This window comes from Dryobates pubescens, chromosome 3 (assembly GCF_014839835.1).
Source record: "Dryobates pubescens isolate bDryPub1 chromosome 3, bDryPub1.pri, whole genome shotgun sequence".
NCBI lineage: Eukaryota > Metazoa > Chordata > Aves > Piciformes > Picidae > Dryobates > Dryobates pubescens.
The window spans coordinates 7,661,327-7,682,896 of record NC_071614.1 but is presented as its reverse complement, the minus strand read 5'-3'; the positions used below and the strand labels follow the sequence as shown (position 1 = coordinate 7,682,896).

At 41.5% G+C, this 21,570-nt stretch overlaps 1 protein-coding gene across 2 annotated transcripts in view; it reads right to left on the bottom strand.

The window, feature by feature from the left end:
* NOL4 (nucleolar protein 4) overlaps positions 1 to 21,570 on the bottom strand; it is a 174,918-nt gene that overhangs the window by 59,908 nt on the left and 93,440 nt on the right. For both annotated transcript variants that reach the window (XM_054179636.1, XM_054179635.1), the window contains one exon: positions 11,362 to 11,645. In XM_054179636.1, the coding sequence (XP_054035611.1) occupies positions 11,362 to 11,645 (284 nt within the window). The remainder of the gene's footprint in view (positions 1 to 11,361; positions 11,646 to 21,570) is intronic.

The following is a 21,570-nucleotide window of genomic DNA, read 5'->3' as shown; positions in this document are numbered from 1 at the left end:
AGAGGTTGCTCTCTTCTCCCAGGCAACCAGTACCAGAACAAGAGGACACAGTCTCAGGCTGCACCAGGGGAGGTTTAGGCTGGAGGTTAGGAGGAAGTTTTACACAGAGAGAGTGATTGCCCATTGGAATGGGCTGCCCAAGGAGGTGGTGGAGTCACCATCACTGGAGGTGTTCTGGAGGAGACTTGATAGGGTGCTGGGTTGCATGGTTTAGTTGATTAGGAGGTGTTGGACGATAGGTTGGACATGATGATCTTGAAGGTCTCTTCCAACCTGCTCTATTCTATTCTATTCTATTCTATTCTATTCTATTCTATTCTATTCTATTCTATTCTATTCTATCCTATAACAAGAGAGATGATCTTCATATGCTCCTGATGCATCTGTGTGATTCCATCAACTTTGCATCATGGCCAACCAAGTGAGGTGAAAAAAGCAGACATAAATAAATACATACATAAGTGTGTGCCTGTGTCTATCTCTGAATATGAAGGGAAGAACACGTATCATTACCCATAAGATCCAGGGAGTTGCTCGTGGCATATTCATGATGAAAAGAATTATGAAAACTATATGGGTGTAAAGGAACACTGAGAATGAATATGTGACTAAAGCAGCTGATGAGAAGAAGAACCTGCATGGGAAATATTCAGCTGTATCATGCCAAGATCCATGCAACAGCTGCAGCATTTCATAAAAACACTCTGAGCTCCAAGAAGCAGGAGTTCAGTAAAACTCTGCAGATGCATATGGAATTCATTCACCACTAAAATGTGTGGAATTAAAGCTCACACCAGTTACACACCCCTACCTCTGGCTGCATATTTTCTTAACTTCCATACTCTCATCAGTGCCCAGTGACAAGTACAGGTTGACTGTTTACACAGTTCTCAGATACCAGTGTCCAGGGTCTTTTGCTGCCCATGCAAGAACACTCTTGCGATATTTGTGGCAGCCAGTGGCTTGTTACCACACACTCTGCAAAACTATTTGATTGCTGTCTTTTGATGGTGTTTAATAAACATAACACAGTTTTCACAGCTTTCAATGCTTACCTACACCAGCACCCCCTCCCTTCCTCAATAACTAATAGAGATGCTGCTTTTTTAATTGTTTCTTTGAAGCATTCAAAATCAGTCACTGATTGAAGCAAAATACAAGGCAGGATATTTTGATGAAACATATGGCAGACAAAAACCTCAAGCAGACTGACAGAGATTATTGGAGGTTGTTCTTTTTCACTCCCTATTCGACAGGGAATAAGATACTGCTAGAGACCATCTGGGAAATCCACCTAGCAAATCCCTTGTTGTTGCAGAGATCTAGGACATCATTCTAGGACTGTGGTATATTCCAGCTGCACCACTGTGGTTTCCTATAGGCTGAAGGTTATTAATCAGAACTTCGTGGAGGCTGTGATGGTTAGTGGGCTGCAGATCCTCTTAAGAGAGAAAATATCTATTACTTAGATTGCCACTTCCAGAGGACTGGACTCAGTAATTCAGATGATTCCTCTTTTCTGGTAATTGTTATTATTATCTACATCTACTATTTTGTTCCTAACCCCAAAATTTCAGGTAAGTCTTTCTAGGCAGTCTTTGGAAATAAATGGAGGGTAAAAGAGGAAAATTAACAGAAAAAGCTGGAGCAGCAAAAGAAGGATGGGAAGACTGGCAACAAAAGGAAAGATGAAAATGGACAAAATAGTTAAACTGGTTTAAAGTTGAATTCTACTTCTCCTTCCTCTGTCTATTAAAAAAAATGACCTATACACTTCTACATCAGCTTGCAAATCCAGTTATGTGAATAAGTAACTGGAAAAAAACATTCAGGGTTACAGTGTACCTGATTATTCCTAGAAACTGCTACAAAAGGAAAATGAAAGGACACAAAAGCAGTTTGAAGATATTCAGCAAGACATTCAGCAGACCACTGGCATTCATTCCACGAACACCTCCCCCCAAAACCCCCTCAAACAACCAAGATGAGAAAGTGAGATTTCTGTAAGACAACTAAGAAAAGTGATGTTTATTTTGAAACCTTAACAATATGTTGCTACAAAAGTAATTTCAAAGTATCCTTTACTTCATTTCTCCCCTTCTTCAGCAGCTGACTTGTCATATAGAACAGAATCCAATACCAGAAGAGAAAATTAGGGGTAACATTTCAGGATTATCCACTTCTTGAATAACAATATAGTTTTGGAGAAGTGTAATGGGTGTGGAAAGTGGTCAATTATCAAGGTATTCATCACAGATTAGTTTTGAGGATCAGCTCTTCAACCTCTACATCTGAAAAAGAGAAAAAAATAAATGACAGTTCATTAGCTGTAAATAACATTAAGACCAAACAAAATTGCAGTAGGTAGCAATTATCGCTGCCCCATTATATCTTGCTCAATTTACCGTCAAATAGTATCTAATCTTCCAAGAGCAAGATTTGCTCTCAGTCTTTTTCTAGTTGGTAGAGGAGCTGCATATGTGATAACAGAAGAAGAAAAAGCTGCAGTGAACCATTTGACCTGGCAGAACTTCAACACAGTTTCTTTCCTAAGAAAAACAAAACAAAACACAAAAGCAAGAGTTAGGGATTGAAGACATTCACAAGGCCCAGCCTTGGAGGTACCCATCAGGTACAAACCCTGGTTGAAGTCAACAGGATTTCGACTGTCAGGTACAAACCCTGGTTGAAGTCAACAGGATTTTGACTGTCAGGTACAAACCCTGGTCGAAGTCAACAGGATTTTGACTGTCAGATACAAACCCTGGTCGAAGTCAACAGGATTTTGACTGTCAGGTACAAACCCTGGTCGAAGTCAACAGGATTTTGACTGTCAGGTACAAACCCTGGTCGAAGTCAACAGGATTTTGACTGTCAGGTACAAACCCTGGTTGAAGTCAACAGGAATTTGCCTGAAAGGTACAGATTTGGGCTCCCAGGCTGCTGCATTATACAAAGCTCTTGGCTATAAAAAGGGAGGGGAAAGGTAATTTCATACACCTTACCTCACTGATTGCAGACACACTTGATAGCTTTCTCTCTTGTCTGAACAGATGTCCAGCCACTAAAACAAAGTTGGACAAAGTCCTGCATCCCCTCCAGGTACAACTGCTTCTGTTTCAATATGAAGGACCGATGACTCCGAAGGTGAGTGTGAATGAGGACAGACAGCTGATCTGTGAGTCATACACATGTAATCTGGAATCAACAGCACCACTGTCTGATACTTGACCAATGTGCAGAGGAAATGTATAAAAGGGCATAGTAGAAATATCCTCTTCCATGCCGGTTTTACATTAGCTGGGCTTTCACATGCATACAGAGCCAGCCTGCCTTCCGCATTATGGATATGTAAATCTGGACGAGCATCATCAACCTCAGTTTAATTGATCTGGATTTACATCATTGTAATGAACACCCCACAGGAAACCAATTTCATCTTCAAGAGCTTTCACTGAACATGAAAACCTGTTACTAAATGTACTTACAAAGGGAAGAATTACATGTAGAACTGATGTTCTTGTAGACAAAGGACTGTGATGAATGTGACCATTCCAGAATGCTAGGTAATTCATAACTCCTGACAAGCACTGCACTGATTTTTTCATGCACCTCTAGTTGCTTCTCTTTGTACCAGTGCCCTATTTAGCCATTTAGCATGGGTTACCCCTAAACTCAGAAGATTCAAGTCTGGGAAAGCCAGTGCTTTGTAAACTCAACTTCCTTTTCAAGGAACAGGCTTATTAAACCAGTAAGCTAGCATCATTTTTTTGGTACCAAATACTTCTCAGTGGCCTATAATAATTCCTCTAGCAAAGAGCAGCAAATAAAGATGAAAGACCTTTACTTTATTCCTAAAACTATACTGTTTTCTCCAAACTGACTTTTGGAGCCATAGAATTCTGATTTTTCTCAGCTTTCTCATTTTCTAAAATTAGGAGAAAGTAAAGCCAAGGTGTTTGATACATTGGTAAAGCAGAATAAAAAGTACTGTCTGGAGTGAGATGAACCTACAAAACCCCTGTGTATGAAGCAGGCAGAGAAAAAGAGAAAGAGAAAGAGAAAGAGAGAAAGAGAAAGAGAGAAAGAGAAAGAGAAAGAGAAAGAGAAAGAGAAAGAGAAAGAGAAAGAGAAAGAGAAAGAGAAAGAGAAAGTGAAAGAGAAAGAGAAAGAGAAAGAGAAAGCGAAAGAAAAACAGGCTAGTTTGTCTCACTCTTGTGTAGGTGAGTGGGTAGGAAAAAATAAGGACATCACAAAATTCCTTGCACAGACTTTTTGTTCTCCTTTCATTAATATTCTCTATGCAGAGGAGAAGTGGCCTATCTTCTTCAGTTCTAGTGTCTCTGTGTCCCAAGGAACTGTAACACTGGCATGCCTGCTACCTTGCCACAGAGAAAGTAAAGGATGCATACTTCAACAGATCTTTTGAGCCTGCCTTTGCACACCAAAGATGTGAGATGCAAGCCAAAAAATGTTGCAGCGTTGTATCACCTAACACATGATGGCAGCAGGGATGGATTTCACCTTCAGTTCACTTCCTTTATCATTTTTGCTTTGGAATCTCAGTGTAAACTATTTCCAAGGATTTACTGAAAAGCAGCAACAATGGAATCCATCAGGTAACAATTAAGGCACGGCTGGAAGAAGTCACCGTCCTCTCCTTGGTGCTGTGGTTAGAATAGTGGAAGCAGGCTGGACCTGGATATTAGGAATGACCTGCCACCTTTTACTAAGATACAATCACACCTTTGAAAAGGAGAGAGTGGAAAAGAAAGACATCAAACTATCTTAGTCCTCAGAGATGGTGTCATCTGTGGCTAAATTTTTGTGGATTCCTGTTGCACCGGCAGATGACAACGGGCTTATAAAATAGAATAGTCAGGTCAGGAGGCTAGGACTGTGGTGTCTGGTTTCCTTCAGTAACTATGAGCTCCAGCAAAACAGATAACCAAAGATTCTACAGCTAATCTAACCACCAAAGATGATCAAAGTTTTAATCAAAGTTTTAACTACAACAGTGTGCAGGAACTGCTAATGACTCTTCACCCAGGATGTCACATATGCTCTGGCTTTCAGATCTCTCTCAAGGTTGCAATCTTTAAATACCTTCTTCGAGTGAGACCTCTCTTAAAAGTGGATGCTCCACCAGGCTAACCTGCCATAGCACAAATGCATCCATTACAACCCCAGTTTGAACATGCAACAGTTGGGAGCAAACAGCTCCTTGCAGTGATCCATAACAATAACAATGTTCTTTATATCAGGCTGAAGAAAAAAACTGGAGAAACAATCCAAAAGCCCAGCATTAAAGGAGTGACAGAAAGATCTTCCATTTAAAAACTGCATGAAAGCTCTGCCTTATTGTGAGCCACTGTGACTATAATGACATGCACTTTAGAATGCAGGATTCTAATTAAAGGTCACTGTATGCAGCAATCATTAGTTACTGTGCTCTTGTTTGAAACTGTGCTTTTCAGACTAAGAGAAAAATTACTTATCTTGTGCACTTCTCCACGCAGCCAATTACACACTTGAGCTAAACATAATGCATATTAACTTAGCCTACCATACATCCAGAGGCCCTGAAGATGTCCAGTTTTTTTCTATCAGATTTTTTTTTTCTGGTACAAAGTAAACATTGACCAACTGTCCACAATTATCTGGACAACATGGACAAATGGTGTGTGTCCTCCTTGTTAATTCACACTAATGCATCTCCTAGGCATTCATGGTCAGTATGTTTGCATATGTTTGTATCTGGGAAAACCCAAAGAGATTTTTTGCATGTTAGGAACATCCCAGACATAATGAGCTATTTATTATTAGAAGTTATTAGAATTAACCAGGTTGGAAAAGACCTTTGGGATCATCAAGTCCAACCTATCATCCAACACCATCTAATCAACTAAACCATGGCACCAAGTGCCTTATCCAGTCTCAAACACCTCCAGTGATGGTGACTCCACCACCTCCCTGGGCAGCCCATTCCAATGGCCAATATCTCTTTCTGTGAACAACTTCTTCCTAACATTCAGTCTAAACATCCCCTGGTGCAGCTTGAGACTGTGTCCTCTTGTTCTGTTGCCGGTTGCAGGTAAAATAGATGGCACAACATAAGTATAGCTGGTTAGCTTAAAAACCTGTTGTCCCATACTGCATCACAACAACCCTGTTATCCAAAGGCAGAAGAGACAAACTGACTCAAAAGGAGTGGGCTTGCTGCACTTCATGAAATGGATGCTGTGGAAGAGAGAAAGCTATATAATGAGTTTCCCAAATCAAATACATGGTCTAAGACAAAGCATTAAGACAAGAATTAGAAACCAAAATTCCCAGTGTTGCAGAGACATCACCATGGTCACACAGAAGCCCAGCAGCCCCACACCTAAGCATACAGTGATTTGAAATAATTACGTGCACTGAACTATTTGAATTCATAGAGGTGCATTTGCAGAGCATTTACAGGTGAGTACTTTGCAAGGTTTTTGTAGTACAGAGACCCAGCCATGTAAATTTATGTAAATGTAGTTGCAGCCTTACAAAATGTCACTGACTTCAGTTTAGCCTTAAATGGTTGTAGAAAGTTGTGCTGCTTTGATCATCTGAGTCTTACTGGAGGACCAGCTCCCTGATACCAACTTAATAAAAACATTATACATACAGTACATTTATACATATATAAATAAATATATATATATACACACACACACTTACACACAGATATTTAAGATACTAAAACCCCATTTTTCCCTGACACAACACTTTTTCAGTGAATGGTAAAACACTTTGGACCAGAATTGAAGGTCATGCTACAATTTGGCAGCTCCCTCCACTGCACTCAGCATGTGGCCTTTTTACACACAGAAGAAGTTACCACACAAAGTCATTGCCTGAAACTGAGGATTCAGAGAGGAAAGTTACACTGCCCACTGAAATATCATGCTTGTTCCAAGAGTGTTATCAACATCAGTTTTTACAGTTGCATTCTAAAGTCACTGAGAAGAGAATCCCCCAAATAAGAGATCCTAGCAGTTTGAAAAGCTGAATTCAATTTTGTTCACAGGGTTATCTAAACTCCAGTTATTCAGAGAAGGGAAAAATCATCATTCCCCAAATACTACACCACTTACAATTCACCAGTGACTCCCTCTGCATACATCAGAAAGGCCTGATTTTAGGAGACTGTTAAATATCCCTGTTTTGACATCCAACATTCTTTCAAAGAATGAGACCACTGTCTAGCAAACATTTCATACAGCACAAGCAAGTAATTGCTTCAAGCAAGCAGTGTCAAGATGAATATTCTAAAAACCTCACTTCCACAAAGAAGTCAGCAATTTCATTAAAAAAAAACCTCCCACAATTACCTATGAGATGTCAGATTTGCAAAGAAAATATGATGGGAAAACCACCATTTTTATCTTGACTGCTTCTTCTGACCACATTTCTGCAGCATGTACAAAATTACCAAACAGAACTGTTTGTCAGATGGTGGAGCTCATCACTTCACACGTGAAGGAAGCATCATTCTTGTAAACAGTATTGTTCAGGCAAACACCTATCATGTATCACAGTATATTAGAGGTTGGAAGTGACCTCAAGAGATCATCAGGTCCAACCCCCCTGCCAAAGCAGGGTCACTTAGGGTATTCCACAGAGGAAAGCATCCAGGCCGGGTTTGAAAGTCTCCACAGAAGGAGACTCCACAACCTCTCTGGGCAGCCTGCTCCAGGGCTCCAGTAAAGAAGTTTCTCCTCATGTTGAGGTGAAATCTTTTGTGCTCAAGTTTGCATACTTCAGGTGAGCTTTCCTGTGGTCTTGCTCAGCATGGAAAACAGATTTGTCACCTCCTGAAGCCCTGTGTTCAGTGGCATGTGATAAATGATTTCATGTAGTAAACCAGCAGAGCTCCAAGCTTCACTGCAAATAGTGTGAACAGCATCCCTGTGTTTGCCTGGGCAGTGCCCAGCTGATGGGGTTGTGTTCAATGTGATGGCTTTCACACAATCAAAAGGCTTTGGGATAATTTTTGCAAAGTGCTGCTGATGTTTGGGCATTTGAACTCCTTCTCTTGGCTTTGATTTTTGAAAGACTTTGTGTTCTACATGAGTTATAATAAAGTTAGCAGAATCACTGGGGGAGAAGGGAAAAGGACTGAAAGCATTGTCTCGTCTCGAGCAGAGAGGGAACAAATCAGTTTCTGTTTCTAGTTTAACAAAACTGCTTGTTTTCAGAAAAGAGAAACTCTCTTAAAAATCAGTGCTGTATTGCAGAAGAGAACATGTTGAAAGTTTTCAATTACAAGAACAAAAGTGGGGGGATGGGGGGTGAATGTCTTTTGTCTTTTTGTGGCTATATTCAGCTTAGATATGCTATTTTTAAAGCTTGTGATGGGGTGGAATGGATACAGGATGACCAGAGAAACTGTGGCTCCAGATTTAATGGAACATGTGTGATGCAGCATCCAAAAAGGAGACTCAGGTAGGCACCATGTCTGCTCCAGTTCTTTACCTCTGGGTAGCTCAAGTAAGTAACAACTTCCGCAGGCTGAATGGGGGCCATTGTAGAAGCTGGAGGAAGCATCTGCAAAGCCAGCCTGGTAATTAAAATGTATTTCTCTTCATTCTCTTCATTCAGCCAGGCAGAAAGGGACCTGGGGGTACTGGTTGATAGTAGGCTGAACATGAGCCAGCAGTGTGCCCAGGTGGCCAAGAAGGCCAATGGCATCCTGGCCTGTATCAGGAAGAGTGTGGCCAGCAGGAGCATTCTGCCCCTGTACTTAGCACTGGTTAGGTCACACCTTGAGTCCTGTGTCCAGTTCTGGGCCCCTCAGTTTAGGAAAGATGTTGACTTGCTGGAATGTGTCCAGAGAAGGGCAACAAAGCTGGGGAGGAGTTTGGAGCACAAGCCCTATGAGGAGAGGCTGAGGGAGCTGGGGTTGCTTAGCCTGGAGAAGAGGAGGCTCAGAGGAGACCTTATTGCTGTCTACAACTCCCTGAAAGGAGGTTGTAGCCAGGTGGGGGTTGATCTCTTCTCCTAGGCAACTAGCACCAGAACAAGAGGGGACAGTCTCAAGCAAGAGGATCTCCTTGATTAGATTTAATGCTAGTATAACATCCTCTCTTTAGCAAGATATCACTTAAGGTAAAATAGGAGTAAATGACTGTACGTGTATGCATATAAAACACTGAGATGCAGTACAGTCCCATTCTAGCCCAAGACACTGATGGGCTTTGTTCCTTCTAAAAATAGCCTTTTAGTTTTAATTTAAAAAGAGTAGAATTCATCTCTAGAATATGAAATTGGCCACAAACCCATTCGTTTACTCTATACTCAGCTTAACAAATCTCTGACAAATTTTTGTTTATCCCCAGGAGTGTGTTCTTCCTGAAGTCTCCACTCAATGTTTAATAATCCTTACTGTGCACCTAATAAATCATAAGCTTAAATGAACTGTAAACATCAACCCGAGTTTCCCTAGGACAAAAAGGGGAGACAAATCTGCATACTGTTGGCAGTACAGAGGGGGTAGGATGACAGTGATGAAAGAATATCTCGAGACAGGGAATGATTCAGACCTCTTAAACTTTGTAGAATAATAAAGAAGGAGTTTGTAATGAATTGACATGACAATCAAACCAACAGATTTTTAACACTGTTGGATACATTCATCATTTATTTATTTGTTTTCATCTGAGTTGCAATTGATTAAATTTGGAACTGTAACATTAGGCTATGCTCTTGCCCTTTCTATGAGTGAGTTCCACATTAAGACTCCTCCCTTTCCTCATCAAGTTTATTTCTGTATTTGCAAGATTAATGGCAGAGGCAGCAATATACCTCCAGCAAAAGAGCCTGTGTGTCTGTCAATGTTTGGGTGACTGGCTTATAAAAGGTTCACTGGAGCAATGTGCCCTGCAGCAAATGAGGACACCGTTCGTATTAGCCAGTTTGGGACTCACTGAGCAACACTCAAAGCACCAAGAAAATGCAGGGCTGGAGTGAATGCACACATGAGACCTGAGCTATTCAAATCATTTTCAGTAAAAGGAAAATTTGTGGAAGCATAAATATTCCACACAAATACAAAGGTTTTAATGAAGATGTTATGGAGAAGGTTTTGGAATACATGATTTGCTCAAGTGGCATGGCCAAGACTAACAACCTCCCAATTGGAATCCCTTTCCTCTACCCACCAAAACCAGGCACTTGAGTTGAAAAGTGGGGTTGTTGATTTGTTGTTTTTTTTTGTCAAGGTTTTATTTTTCCTCCACAGGCAATGAAGATAGGTGTTGAAATCTGAGCATAAATAGATAAACAAATGTTGTTCTCCAGACATCAGTCTTGTACAATCCATCCCTTTCTGGATATATCCAGAAGCAGTAATCTTCCATATCACTCCTGCTTCAAATTCCTGCAAAAAAAGTGTGGCCATCCAAAGTGTATCTGTGTTGTCAGGATGTTCTGTGATGGGCTCCTGAAAGCCAGTGACTAGCATTAATGGTATTTGGATCCAGCACTAACATCCTATTACTGCTGCTGTAAAAGTGTAATCCAGTTGGGAGTTATCGGCCAAAGCCCAGGAACTTGTCACCAATGATATCAATAGATCATTTCTGATACAGGCTATTTCTTCACCCTCCTTACAGTACATCCTCATGACCAACACCATTCTAGAGATTTCCTTACTTTCTCTACAGGATTTGTCTTTACAATATAACCACCTTTGCTTCTCCTTACCCACATAATGGAAATTACAGAGAAAAGCCCTCAGGAGATTACAGCTTCTTAAAGCAAACTTGTCAGGACTAATTCAGGTTAGGTGCCTGCATAACACAAACAATCAGGAAGGAACCAAATCAGTTCCTTTCAAAGGCTGATAATTCACATGCAGTAATTTGCTTGGGCATACACACTTGGCATTCATATGAACTCATTCTACAGATATGTAATGAGATGGTCATCTATGTACATAGATATATGTATCTCAGTAAATATATATATATATAACATCACATTAGATACATATTTATATACATATTTTAAATGGCTAGCATAGACAATTCTCAATAAATGGACTGATAAAATTCATGCCTGATGGAGAACTGCACTGGTTGTGGTCAGTATGTCAGCATAATATATATGCCTATGTTCCCCCATGCACATCCACAGATACTTAATGTGCATATACGTGTAACCGAGCATACAAATCTATGTATAGCATTCCAGCGAGGACGTGACAAACATTACACACATTGCATTAAGTGCTTAGCTGGGAATAACCTTTGGTTAGGCCTCACAAATCTTTTCCTTTGCTAAACTATACACACTTCATATCTGGAGCGTGTGGAAGCATCTTACCTTGCTTCCATTTTCTCTTGCCTCCCGTTCCATCTTGAGATCAGAAATTAGGAGAGTCTTGTATTTGTTCTTTCCATTACTGCTGTGATCATCTAGTCTGTATTCTGAAGTCAGCTGAGCAGAGAGGGGACTGTCACTCAGGTTCAGAGGCTGCTCATCCTGCTCCAGATTTGTTTTGCCATTACTGTTGGTTTCTGCCATCTCCCTGCAGTGTGTTCCCCCTGAAGCATTGGAACTGTGTCCCACGGTTTCATTGCCATTAAAACTCTCTGCGGCTGAATCATCTATTAAGAAATATATATTTTCAGTCACATGCCACATCATCATCTCTGTCCAGTTCAAACACAATTCTGTTTTCAAAATAGAATGAAAATGGTTTAGATTACCTGCACTAGTACATTTCTGCAGAACATGCACACACACTCCTCCATTTTTTCACACTCATTAATGCAAATACATACAATACTACTAAATTAAGGGAAATGATCCAGGCTGACTCCTTAGTGTCACTGCACACACAAAAGGTTAAGTACCAGGAAGGACTTTTAGGGACAAAGTCTGCTTATTTCATCTGTCTGTCATATGTCTGTGGAGCTATTTGGATTCTGATGCCATGCTCATTGCTACAGTATTGCTTGTTGCTGAAATCAACAGAGATGCACATTGCTTTCAGAGAGAAAGTAGTCCTGATTTTGAGGGTGCAGAGCACCTTATGTCACATCCATAAACACATCCTCTTGCACAAATACATCTGATGTATTCACTGTTGGCAGCAGAGATTATACTGGAAATGCTGACTCGGGAAACAAAGATCTTCTTCATTTTGCTCAACTCCTCACTCACTTTGCTCACTCATTGTGTGTCAATGTATTAAAAAATACTGCTCAATAAAAGGATTAAATTGCAAACCTGAAAGTTCCATCTGAAAACTCTGGACGTGTTGCTGTTACCTCTAATAGTTTTACAGCTCATAGTTTTGTGTATCATTTCTTTGTCAGCTCTGGAATTTGCTACCTGTACTCAGCCCTACTTCTAATCTTTTAACCAGCAGCCTGTCTAGTAAAATAATTCATTGGTGGATTAAATGGCAGCAGAATTTGGCCCTCAATTTGCTTCTTGTTTTCTAAAGCAACTCCTTTTTGGTAATTTACACGGTCCTGCTAATGGCACAAACACCTGCTCAGGGCTCTGCAAACCCATGCTTACTGCAGGCTGGAAACAAAACTGGGCAGTTAGCAGTCATGAATGTGTACAGATTGAAACTGGAGATACAGGGTGAGATGGAATTTAACATATTAGTGCCTTAATATACCATCTGCTTCCAGACCCCTCTAAACAACTTCCATAGAAAAGAAACATGTGGAATTCAAAAATCACCATGAGCTCCAAAAGACTCACGCTTGAAACTACATGATTAATCAAAAGGTTGACTATCCACCATTAATACAGTAAAAAGCAACTACTCCCAGCCCTCAGATCAGTGTTTAAAATGTGAAGAAAAGGTTGCATAAATGGGTAATGATCTAATTTAATTAAGTACTTAGAGAGCCATAGACAAGCCATCGTAGATCAGTGGTTTGCTTGCTTGCTTGCTGTACTCATCCAACACTTTTATGTCAAAGTGTACAGCAATGGGCACACATTCTGAGCATTTTTAATTGCTTTGTTTTGTAAACCAGTAAAAAAAACCCCACCTAGTTTTATGAAAAGAAATGTAACAAAAATCATAATATGAATGTGGAGGGTTTGGTATTACTGACTGCAATAATAAATAAAGCAGGTACCACTTTCACATTATCTCTTACAAATACAATATGTATATACCATACTGAGATGATAAGAATAATATATAATAACAATAGTATATAATAACATATAATAATATGATATCAGGTAGTGATAGGACTAGGGGGAATGGAATGAAGCTGGAGGTGGGGAGATTCAGGCTGGACGTGAGGAGGAAGTTCTTCACTGTGAGAGTGGTGAAGCCCTGGAATGGGTTGTCCAGGGAGGTGGTTGAGGATTCATCCCTGGAGGTGTTTAAGACCAGGCTGGATGATGCTCTGGATCTAGTGTGGGGTGTCCCTGGCCATGGCAGGGGGGTTGGAACTGGATGATCCTTGTGGTCCCTTCCAACCCTGAACTGATTCTATGAATAAAAGAAAAAACATTCCTACAACAAGACTCTTAAATGTGTACACCAAGCCAACTTGCAACAGAGGAAATATTCTGATCTAAAAACCTGGGGATGCTTGAAGAGTTCAGCTACATAAAGAAATAAGATGAGGAGGTTTTATCCTTAATAAACTTTCTATCATGCCCTGTTGGAAGAGATTTTTGTACAGCTTTAGAAGACTATAGGAAGATGTAAAACAGGTTGTTTTCAGATAGCTTTGTAGGACTATAGGGAAGAGTTGTCTTTGCTTGATTTAGAAAGAGGAATGGAATGGAATGGAATGGAATGGAATGGAATGGAATGGAATGGAATGGAATGGAATGGAATGGAATGGAATGGAATGGAATAGACCAGGTTGGAAGTGACCTTTGAGATCATCGCGTCCAACCTATCATCCAACACCACCTAAGCAACTAAACCATACAACCAAGCACCCTATCAAGTCTCCTTCTAACCACCTCCAATGATGGTGACTCCACCACTTCCCTGGGCAGCCTATTCCAATGGGCAATCACTCTCTCTGTGTAGAATTTCTTCCTAATCTCCAGCCTAAACCTCCCCTGGCACAGCTTGAGACTGTGTCTTCTTGTTCTGGTGCTGGTTGCCTGGGAGAAGAGACCAACCCCCGCCTGTTTTGTCTTTGACTCTGAGAGTAATGTAAACACCTTGGAACTGAAGGAGACAATCTGGGTAGAATTTGGTTGGATGTGTTAAAATATTGTTTTGTTAGTTTGACCTATTGTATGCCTTAATTACACATATGCCAGTAGAAAATGACTAATTGAGATGTGACACATGTGCCTTCTGATAGACTATATAACTTTGATGTATAACGTAATAAAGGTCTTTGCTTGCTTACATCTGGTCCTGAAAGCATTACTCCGAGGCAAATCCAAACATCTATACTTTTACAATGCCCTGAGACTGAAGTTTTACAGCAAAAAGGTTAAAATTCTAATTAATCTGAATGGAAATAGAGAATTCTTATGTAGGGTCTTTATTTCTTTAAAAGAATAAAAGCCTTATTTGCAACTGATTTTAAAAGCTCTCAGATATCAGAAGGAAATTCAGATTTAAGAGAGAAACACTTCGGTCACCACTGATTCATGCTTACAACCATTAACAGATAATTGGCTAATTGATTATCAGTTTAGCAAGTGACAGTTAGGGTCAAATTAATTAAATCAATTACTGAATTGGTCACCAAATGAGAGCTACTCCTCCCTTTGAAGAGCCCAGAAGGTTCCCTGCAGTTGGGAGCAAAGGGGAAAACAAGTGAGGAACCAGAGGATGTAAAGAGCCAGCTGAAAACTGGGAGCATTGCCCACTCCAGGGCACACAAGTCTGATCCCTAGGGAACTTCTGTGTGCCAGCACCTGAGTGTCCCAAATCACACAGTGCAGAGCAGCCACCAACAGGACTGTGACAGCTAAATGGGAATGGTGGAGTAGGAAGAGAACTACGCCTAGGGCTAGGTTCAAGAACGATCAGACCCAAAGCAAGGCTGTTAGTTTTGCTTTGTAATAAGCAATAATGCTTTCCTTTTATTCCACATGCCCCTATAATAAATGGTAGACAGCTGACAGAATAGAATAGAATAGAATAGAATAGAATAGAATAGAATAGAATAGAATAGAATAGAATAGAATAGAATAGAATAGAATAGAATGGAATAGAATGGAATAGAATGGAATAGAATAGACCAGGTTGGAAGAGACCTTCAAGGTCATCGCATCCAACCCATCAACCAATCCAACACCACCTAATCAACTAAACCATGCAACCAAGCACCCCATCAAGTCTCCTCCTGAACACCTCCAGTGATGGTGACTTCACCACCTCCCCAGGCAGCCCATTCCAATGGGCAATCACTCTCTCTGTATAGAACTTCTTCCTAACATCCAGCCTAAACCTCCCCTGGTGCAGCCTGAGACTGTGTCCTCTTGTTCTGATGCTGGCTGCCTGGGACAAGAAACCAACCTCCGCCTGTCTACAACCTCCCTTCAGGTAGTTGTAGAGAGCAAAGAATGAAACAATGTCAAAGGAGAACAGAAACAGGGTTTGTGTTTTATTTTTTTCATTTGCTCTAAAACACAACCATTGGAAAAAACCCTAACCATCCTGTACTGAGTAAATGGGATGAAGCATTGTAATACTTGGAAACAATAATACAATATTTACACAATTTTGGCTTCACCTAGCAAAGGCTTAGTTAACCAAGGGTAAACCTCAGTTTCTACTATGAAGGGAGCATCCAGCATCATTCTCTCTTTAGGTGTTCAGGAGGGGATTGGACGTGGCACTTGCTGCCATGGTTTAGTAGTCATGAGGTCTTGGGTGACAGGTTGGACTTGATGATCTTTGAGGTCTTTTCCAACCTTATTGATTCTATGATTCTAAGTCAAACACCTGATTTTACAGTCATTTCAGCTTGCTTGTTAGAAACAGGACCTACTGTCAGAAGAATGGCTACAAATCACACTTTTTTCCAATATAAATATGCATTGCCATAAAAGAGACCAAGAGAAAAGCCAGTGGTTTAGAGCTAGTAGTTCCTTACAGATGTTACCAAGGTAACTAAATTCCAAGGTTCAGTACATTTCTCATCCCTGGGCAGCTGGCCTGTTTTTGCCAAGAATGACACTACCCTAAAGCAAGAGTTTGAGGTATCAAAACACAGACCACAACAGGGTTTGGGGAAAAGGCAGGAGGATCTGGCCCAGGAGCAGAACAGCACATTTACCCCTGGAGATCTACAGCCCAGGTCCCAACACCTCCCAGCTCTGCTCAGGGCTGTTGAGCCAAGCCACCCCACTCCCTGGGATGCAAGGACTGCAAACACTCATGGCAGCCACATGGCTACCAAGGGGCAAGGCTGGCTTCGTGGAGACCTGTCCCCAGCCTCATCTCCCCACTGGGCCTGGTGCAGCCGGTGAGCTGGGGCTGCACCTAGGCTGGGGGCTGCGTAGGGACCAGCACTTTGCTTGCAGAGTTTTCTCACCATTGTTTAACACAATGCCTTGGCAACAACCACCTGCTACCACCCAAAGCCTCTCCTCCATCCCCCAGAGGCAGAGGTGGGGCAGCCTGGGGAAGGCTGTATGGAGCCCCAGAGGCTCTGGCTGCTGTGGCAGCCATATCCGTTTCTGCGGGCAGCCTGCTAACGGCTGCTGTCTCAGCACAGGGACACTGCTAGCGGCAGGCAGAGACCAGGGGCCCATCCCTGGGGCACTGGAGAGGTTCTGGGAGTGCAGTGGGGAACATGGTGGCACCCCTGGAACTCACTGACACTATGGCGGCAGTTGGGGGTGGCCTGGGAGCATCCTGGTTGCTGTGGCTTACCAGGGACTCCATGGGAGCCCAGTGCACGGGGAGCAGCAGCCGTTAACCTCCTCAAAGGAAGCTGAGCAAACCATGGCAGCCCTCCCTGGGCTCACTTCGGTGTTACCGCTGGTTGGTGGATACTCCAGGCTCTCCCCACAACTGGCTCAGGAGAGGGAAAAGAGAACTCCCCCATGATCAGCCTACTCTGGGCACTTGGTACTGATTGCACCACTGACGCAAGGACAGCATGCTTTCTAATCATGTCCTGTCTGAACCACCGCTGCTGGGCAGGTGTCATGGGAAGACCTTCAGGGAAGCACACTATAGCTATTGGGAGCTGAGAAGGGAGGAAGAAGAGGGCTTCCCTGTCCTGGGTATCAGGGTAGTCATGAAAGAGACTGTAGGATGAGTTCGTGTCTTCAACACCTCACAGGGCCACTGCCATCAACAGGCACTGGCTGTGTCAGTGAATGGTGGCCTTGTCAAATGCTGCTGCTTGCTCAAGGCAGGATGTCTTTTGGAACTGTGCAGTTTTCGAATCCTTATCCCAGCACGCTCAAGGACGGGAAGCACATCTACAGCTGGTGTTGTAACTTAAGCCTTGAAAGGGAGAGTCTGACTGCAAAACGTGTATGTGTTTTCATCTCTCAAAACAGCCAGCTAGTGCCTCACCTACACAGAGATCCCTCCTCCAGTGACTGAAGAGCCTCAACGCTCAGAAAAAGAGTCCAAGAGTCTCTTGCCTAAGAACTTTCCAGGCTTCTCCCCAGCTTTTGAAGGAAACTTGGAAATGGTGGGAGGAAAGACAATGCCAAAGAAAGCCCAAGCAAACAGATGCTATGAACATGAGTTTTGATTCTCAAAAGTGTTGCATCCTTCACTTCAATTATCTGCCACAGACATTTGAATTACCATGGCAGATTAAACTTCTGCCAAAACCCAGTTTCTCTGTACTTAACACATGTTAATTTAACACTCTGTATCTGGATTCTGCAAGGTGATTTCTGTGACAGTTGACACTTGCAGGGTACTCTGACTTAGAGCAGGAAACCAGGTCTTCATTTATAGGATTATGTTCTTCTACCAAACAATGTCTAGATTTATGAGTGGGTAAACATGTATTGTTATGATTAGAGATTCTTCTGCTGCAGGTTAAAATGCAGTACTTCTACCTAGAAAGAACTGTTTTCAGACTAGATACGCCAAATGCTCAACACCATTCTCAGTAAGAGTGTATTTGTAAAAGGAAATTGAAGTGTGCACCAAGTCCCTGTAACAAACTGAGTCACTCCCAGCTTTCCAAGAGCACAAATTTAAGGTTTGAACTCGGAATAAGTGTCATTGAAGTACTGTGAATCTCAAACCAAGGTATGTGTGTGTATATATATAAATATATAAAACCTTTCTCAAGATAAAAATTTCCAGATGTTTTAAAGGATCTCTTGCAATCCTCTTAGCAATCAATTTCATACTATAAATCACTCAGAATTTTCATATTCCTTGTAGGTAAGTTGGGAAGGCGTCAACAAGCTATTCTACATAAAGACAGATCTCTGAATAAATCCTCTCCCTCTCCCAAATTAATTCTTAGGCTAGAATCCAATTAATATATAAAGTATGCTTAAATAGTTTATCCAGCTACTTGAAACTTCCTGCATATTTTACTGGCCAGTAATCCTTCGTGTTGGCTTTCAGCTCTAACAGCAGCGGTGTGGCACAGTCCTACAGTCATACAGCCACGTAGAAGCTCGGATCTGCTGAAAGGCCAGCTGTGGTGTTGGGTCAGGGAGCTAAGGAACCTTCTCATTAACAATCAGAATAAACCCCAAGATGCCAATGCAGCTTTTGCACAGCTCCCTATTTTTTTGCCATGAAGCAATGGAATACAGCCTACTTAGTAAGCAGACAAAAACCAAGGGAAAGGCAATTAACCTTGAGACACCTTTGGCTCTTTTGAGACACTGACTACATAAGGGTGTCCCACAAACCAAAACCACTCCTGGTGGTAACAAGTTCAATTAATCACACCACGAGGCAAGTGTTTGGGCCAGTTTGTCCATTCTGCTCTAAGAAGTGGAGATAGATGAGAGCCACCTATGCAGCCCAAACAGATACCAACACCTGCAGACTCCAAGGCAGCATGCACACAGGTTAAACGAACACTTAGAGTGGGCTGCCTGTCAACAGAGCATCCTCTGAAAGCAGCAATTACTGTAAGGTGGGTAACTGTTCTTTCCAAAAGGAGACTGGATGTGAATGAGCTGAGTGGGATGAGTGAGACTGAAGCTGCTGGCTGTGCAAGAGCAGGCTGTCATAAAACCCACTCTTAAAGGCAGCCTACCAAAGTCCTGTATGATGACAGTTGCTTTCATCTCTGTGGGCTGGATACCACCAGCCCAGGTCTTGCTGAACACCACCTTACACCCTTAGCTGTCTAATTCATTTGAGCAGGATCACTTGCAAGAGAGTAATACAGACCAGAGAGTGACAGGCAGCAGACCACTTTGAGTTACTTTGCTGGTCTTTAACCTTTGGCTTCAATACTGCACTTGCTTTACTCTCCCTATGTTAAAACACAACTTGAATGAAAAGAATATGCTATATAAACAAACATTTAAAACTAAGTTTAGTTCCATTCCTTCATAACTCCACAAACTCAAGACATGCTAGCAAACCTTCCTAACAGGAACTTAACTGGCTGCAACTGACAGCAGGCAGTTTTGTGTGAGGAACACCATGAATCAGACAAAAGATGGTGTAGTGCTGACTCACAGAAACTTTTGTAGTATGAAATAATTAGACACTTTTCTAAATGAACTGATAAAAAGGAGAGGTCACATTTCACTCCCACCACTTTTCACAAGGACCATTTAATACCAATTTGTCACAGTTATGTATTCGGTTATGCTTCATTTACATCACAAGTCATGTCTCAAGCACAAGTTCAATACATAACTTAAAAGCCAGTCAAAACCAGCTATATCTATTCATCTTCTCTACTCCCTTTCATATTATGATAAAGAACAGAGGTTGAATTAATTGAGGTACAGAGGTGATCTCAAGACCCTCTATTATTTTCCTTTTCATAAAGCATAAGAAAAGCCATAGCAGGTCAGATCAAGCATCCATTTAGTCCAACATCCTGTCACCAGCAGGGGCTATTAGGAGATGTTTAGGGGAAAGAGTGAGGCAAGCACAGAGAATTCTCCCTCCAATGGCTTGCTGAGCTCTTAATAATTTTAGGTTCAAGGTTTTCCTAAGCTGGATGTGGTTTCTAGTAATTTACTTTCCCGTGCAAATATTCACTTTCTTTGAAGCTCTGTAAACCACAAGTACCCTTCTCTGCTCCTCTGGAAGTTGCTGCCACTATTTCTATTTCCACTAAAATGTCAGTACTGTGTCAAGGAAACAAGGTACAGGAATTAAGAGAGGGGCAAGAGCCTTTCCAGAAGACAAAGCAGGGTCAGTGTGCTGAGAGTTCAGTCCCTTTACTCACAGATACTGCATTTACTCCATTACAAGGATATGTACTAATTGTTCCCTTCAGCAAATCTCACTAATGTTAACAATGACAGGTTGGACTCAATGATCTTTGAGGTCTCTTCCAACCTCAGTGATACTGAATCAATTGTTTAGTTTTATTTGTGTTTGTTTGTGTTGGGGTTTGCTTCCTTTTCCTTTCCTTTCCTCTCCTTCCTGACATGTCTGGCTTCAGTGATTTCATCTATGGAACCCACTGCATTGAAATCTGAACCTGGAATGTCCATCAGTTTCAGTGCAATGCCAATAAATTAGTCCCTCACTGCTGTTTTCAGTGGTGGAGGAGCTACTTCGTATGATCACCTACTGCATGTGGTTATGAAAATAGAAAGGAAGAAAGCAAACTACAAAGTTAATCCTTAACATTGTCAACAAGAGTACAGTAGCTGTGGTACACATACGAACACACACAGTGGACTTAGCATCAGCCAAGCTGTAAATCTTATTTCATTATTAAACAAAACCCTCCAGGAATAATTTTTCCATGAATAAATCTCTCCTTGTTGGAGACACAAAACAGGCAGATATTTTATTCAATTATGACATTAAATAACAGAACAATGAACAACTGCAATATCAGTTGACATTAGCAACCATCAGAAAAATGATACTGCCCTGTCACTCACAGTGTTACAGAAGGAATCATTTACAGAGCTTCATGAGTGACTGCATGCTTACTTTGCCTGCAGAGCTACTGTTCCTGCACATGCACAGGAAGAAGATGGAGCAGAATGGCTATTAGGAGGGCACTAAACATTTAAATAATCAACTGAATAGCTCACTGGGTGCACAGTAGCCTTATTAGCACTGTGCATCTAGTTTGTATTTGTGCTCTGGCATTTCCACTTCAGAAAACATAGCCCTCGGTGACTCTTTACACTGGAGAAACCTCCAGGGCACTTTTTATGGCAAAGGCTTTATCAAGCAGTTCTTAATATAGGAAACCTGATATTATTTTTGACATTTTTATGCTGCATATAGGATCATATTAGACAGACAAAACATCATCTGCAACATGTTAAGAAAAGAGAATGAAAAATGAAGCCATTTCTTTAAAGTAAAAAGAGGCAACATAGGAGATCTTTCTTTCCCCTCTTTTCTTGCCCAGAACAAAAGCTCATGCTGCTCTAGCCAAGGGTTGCTGTGGGCAGCAGCAGCTTTTGCCTTTC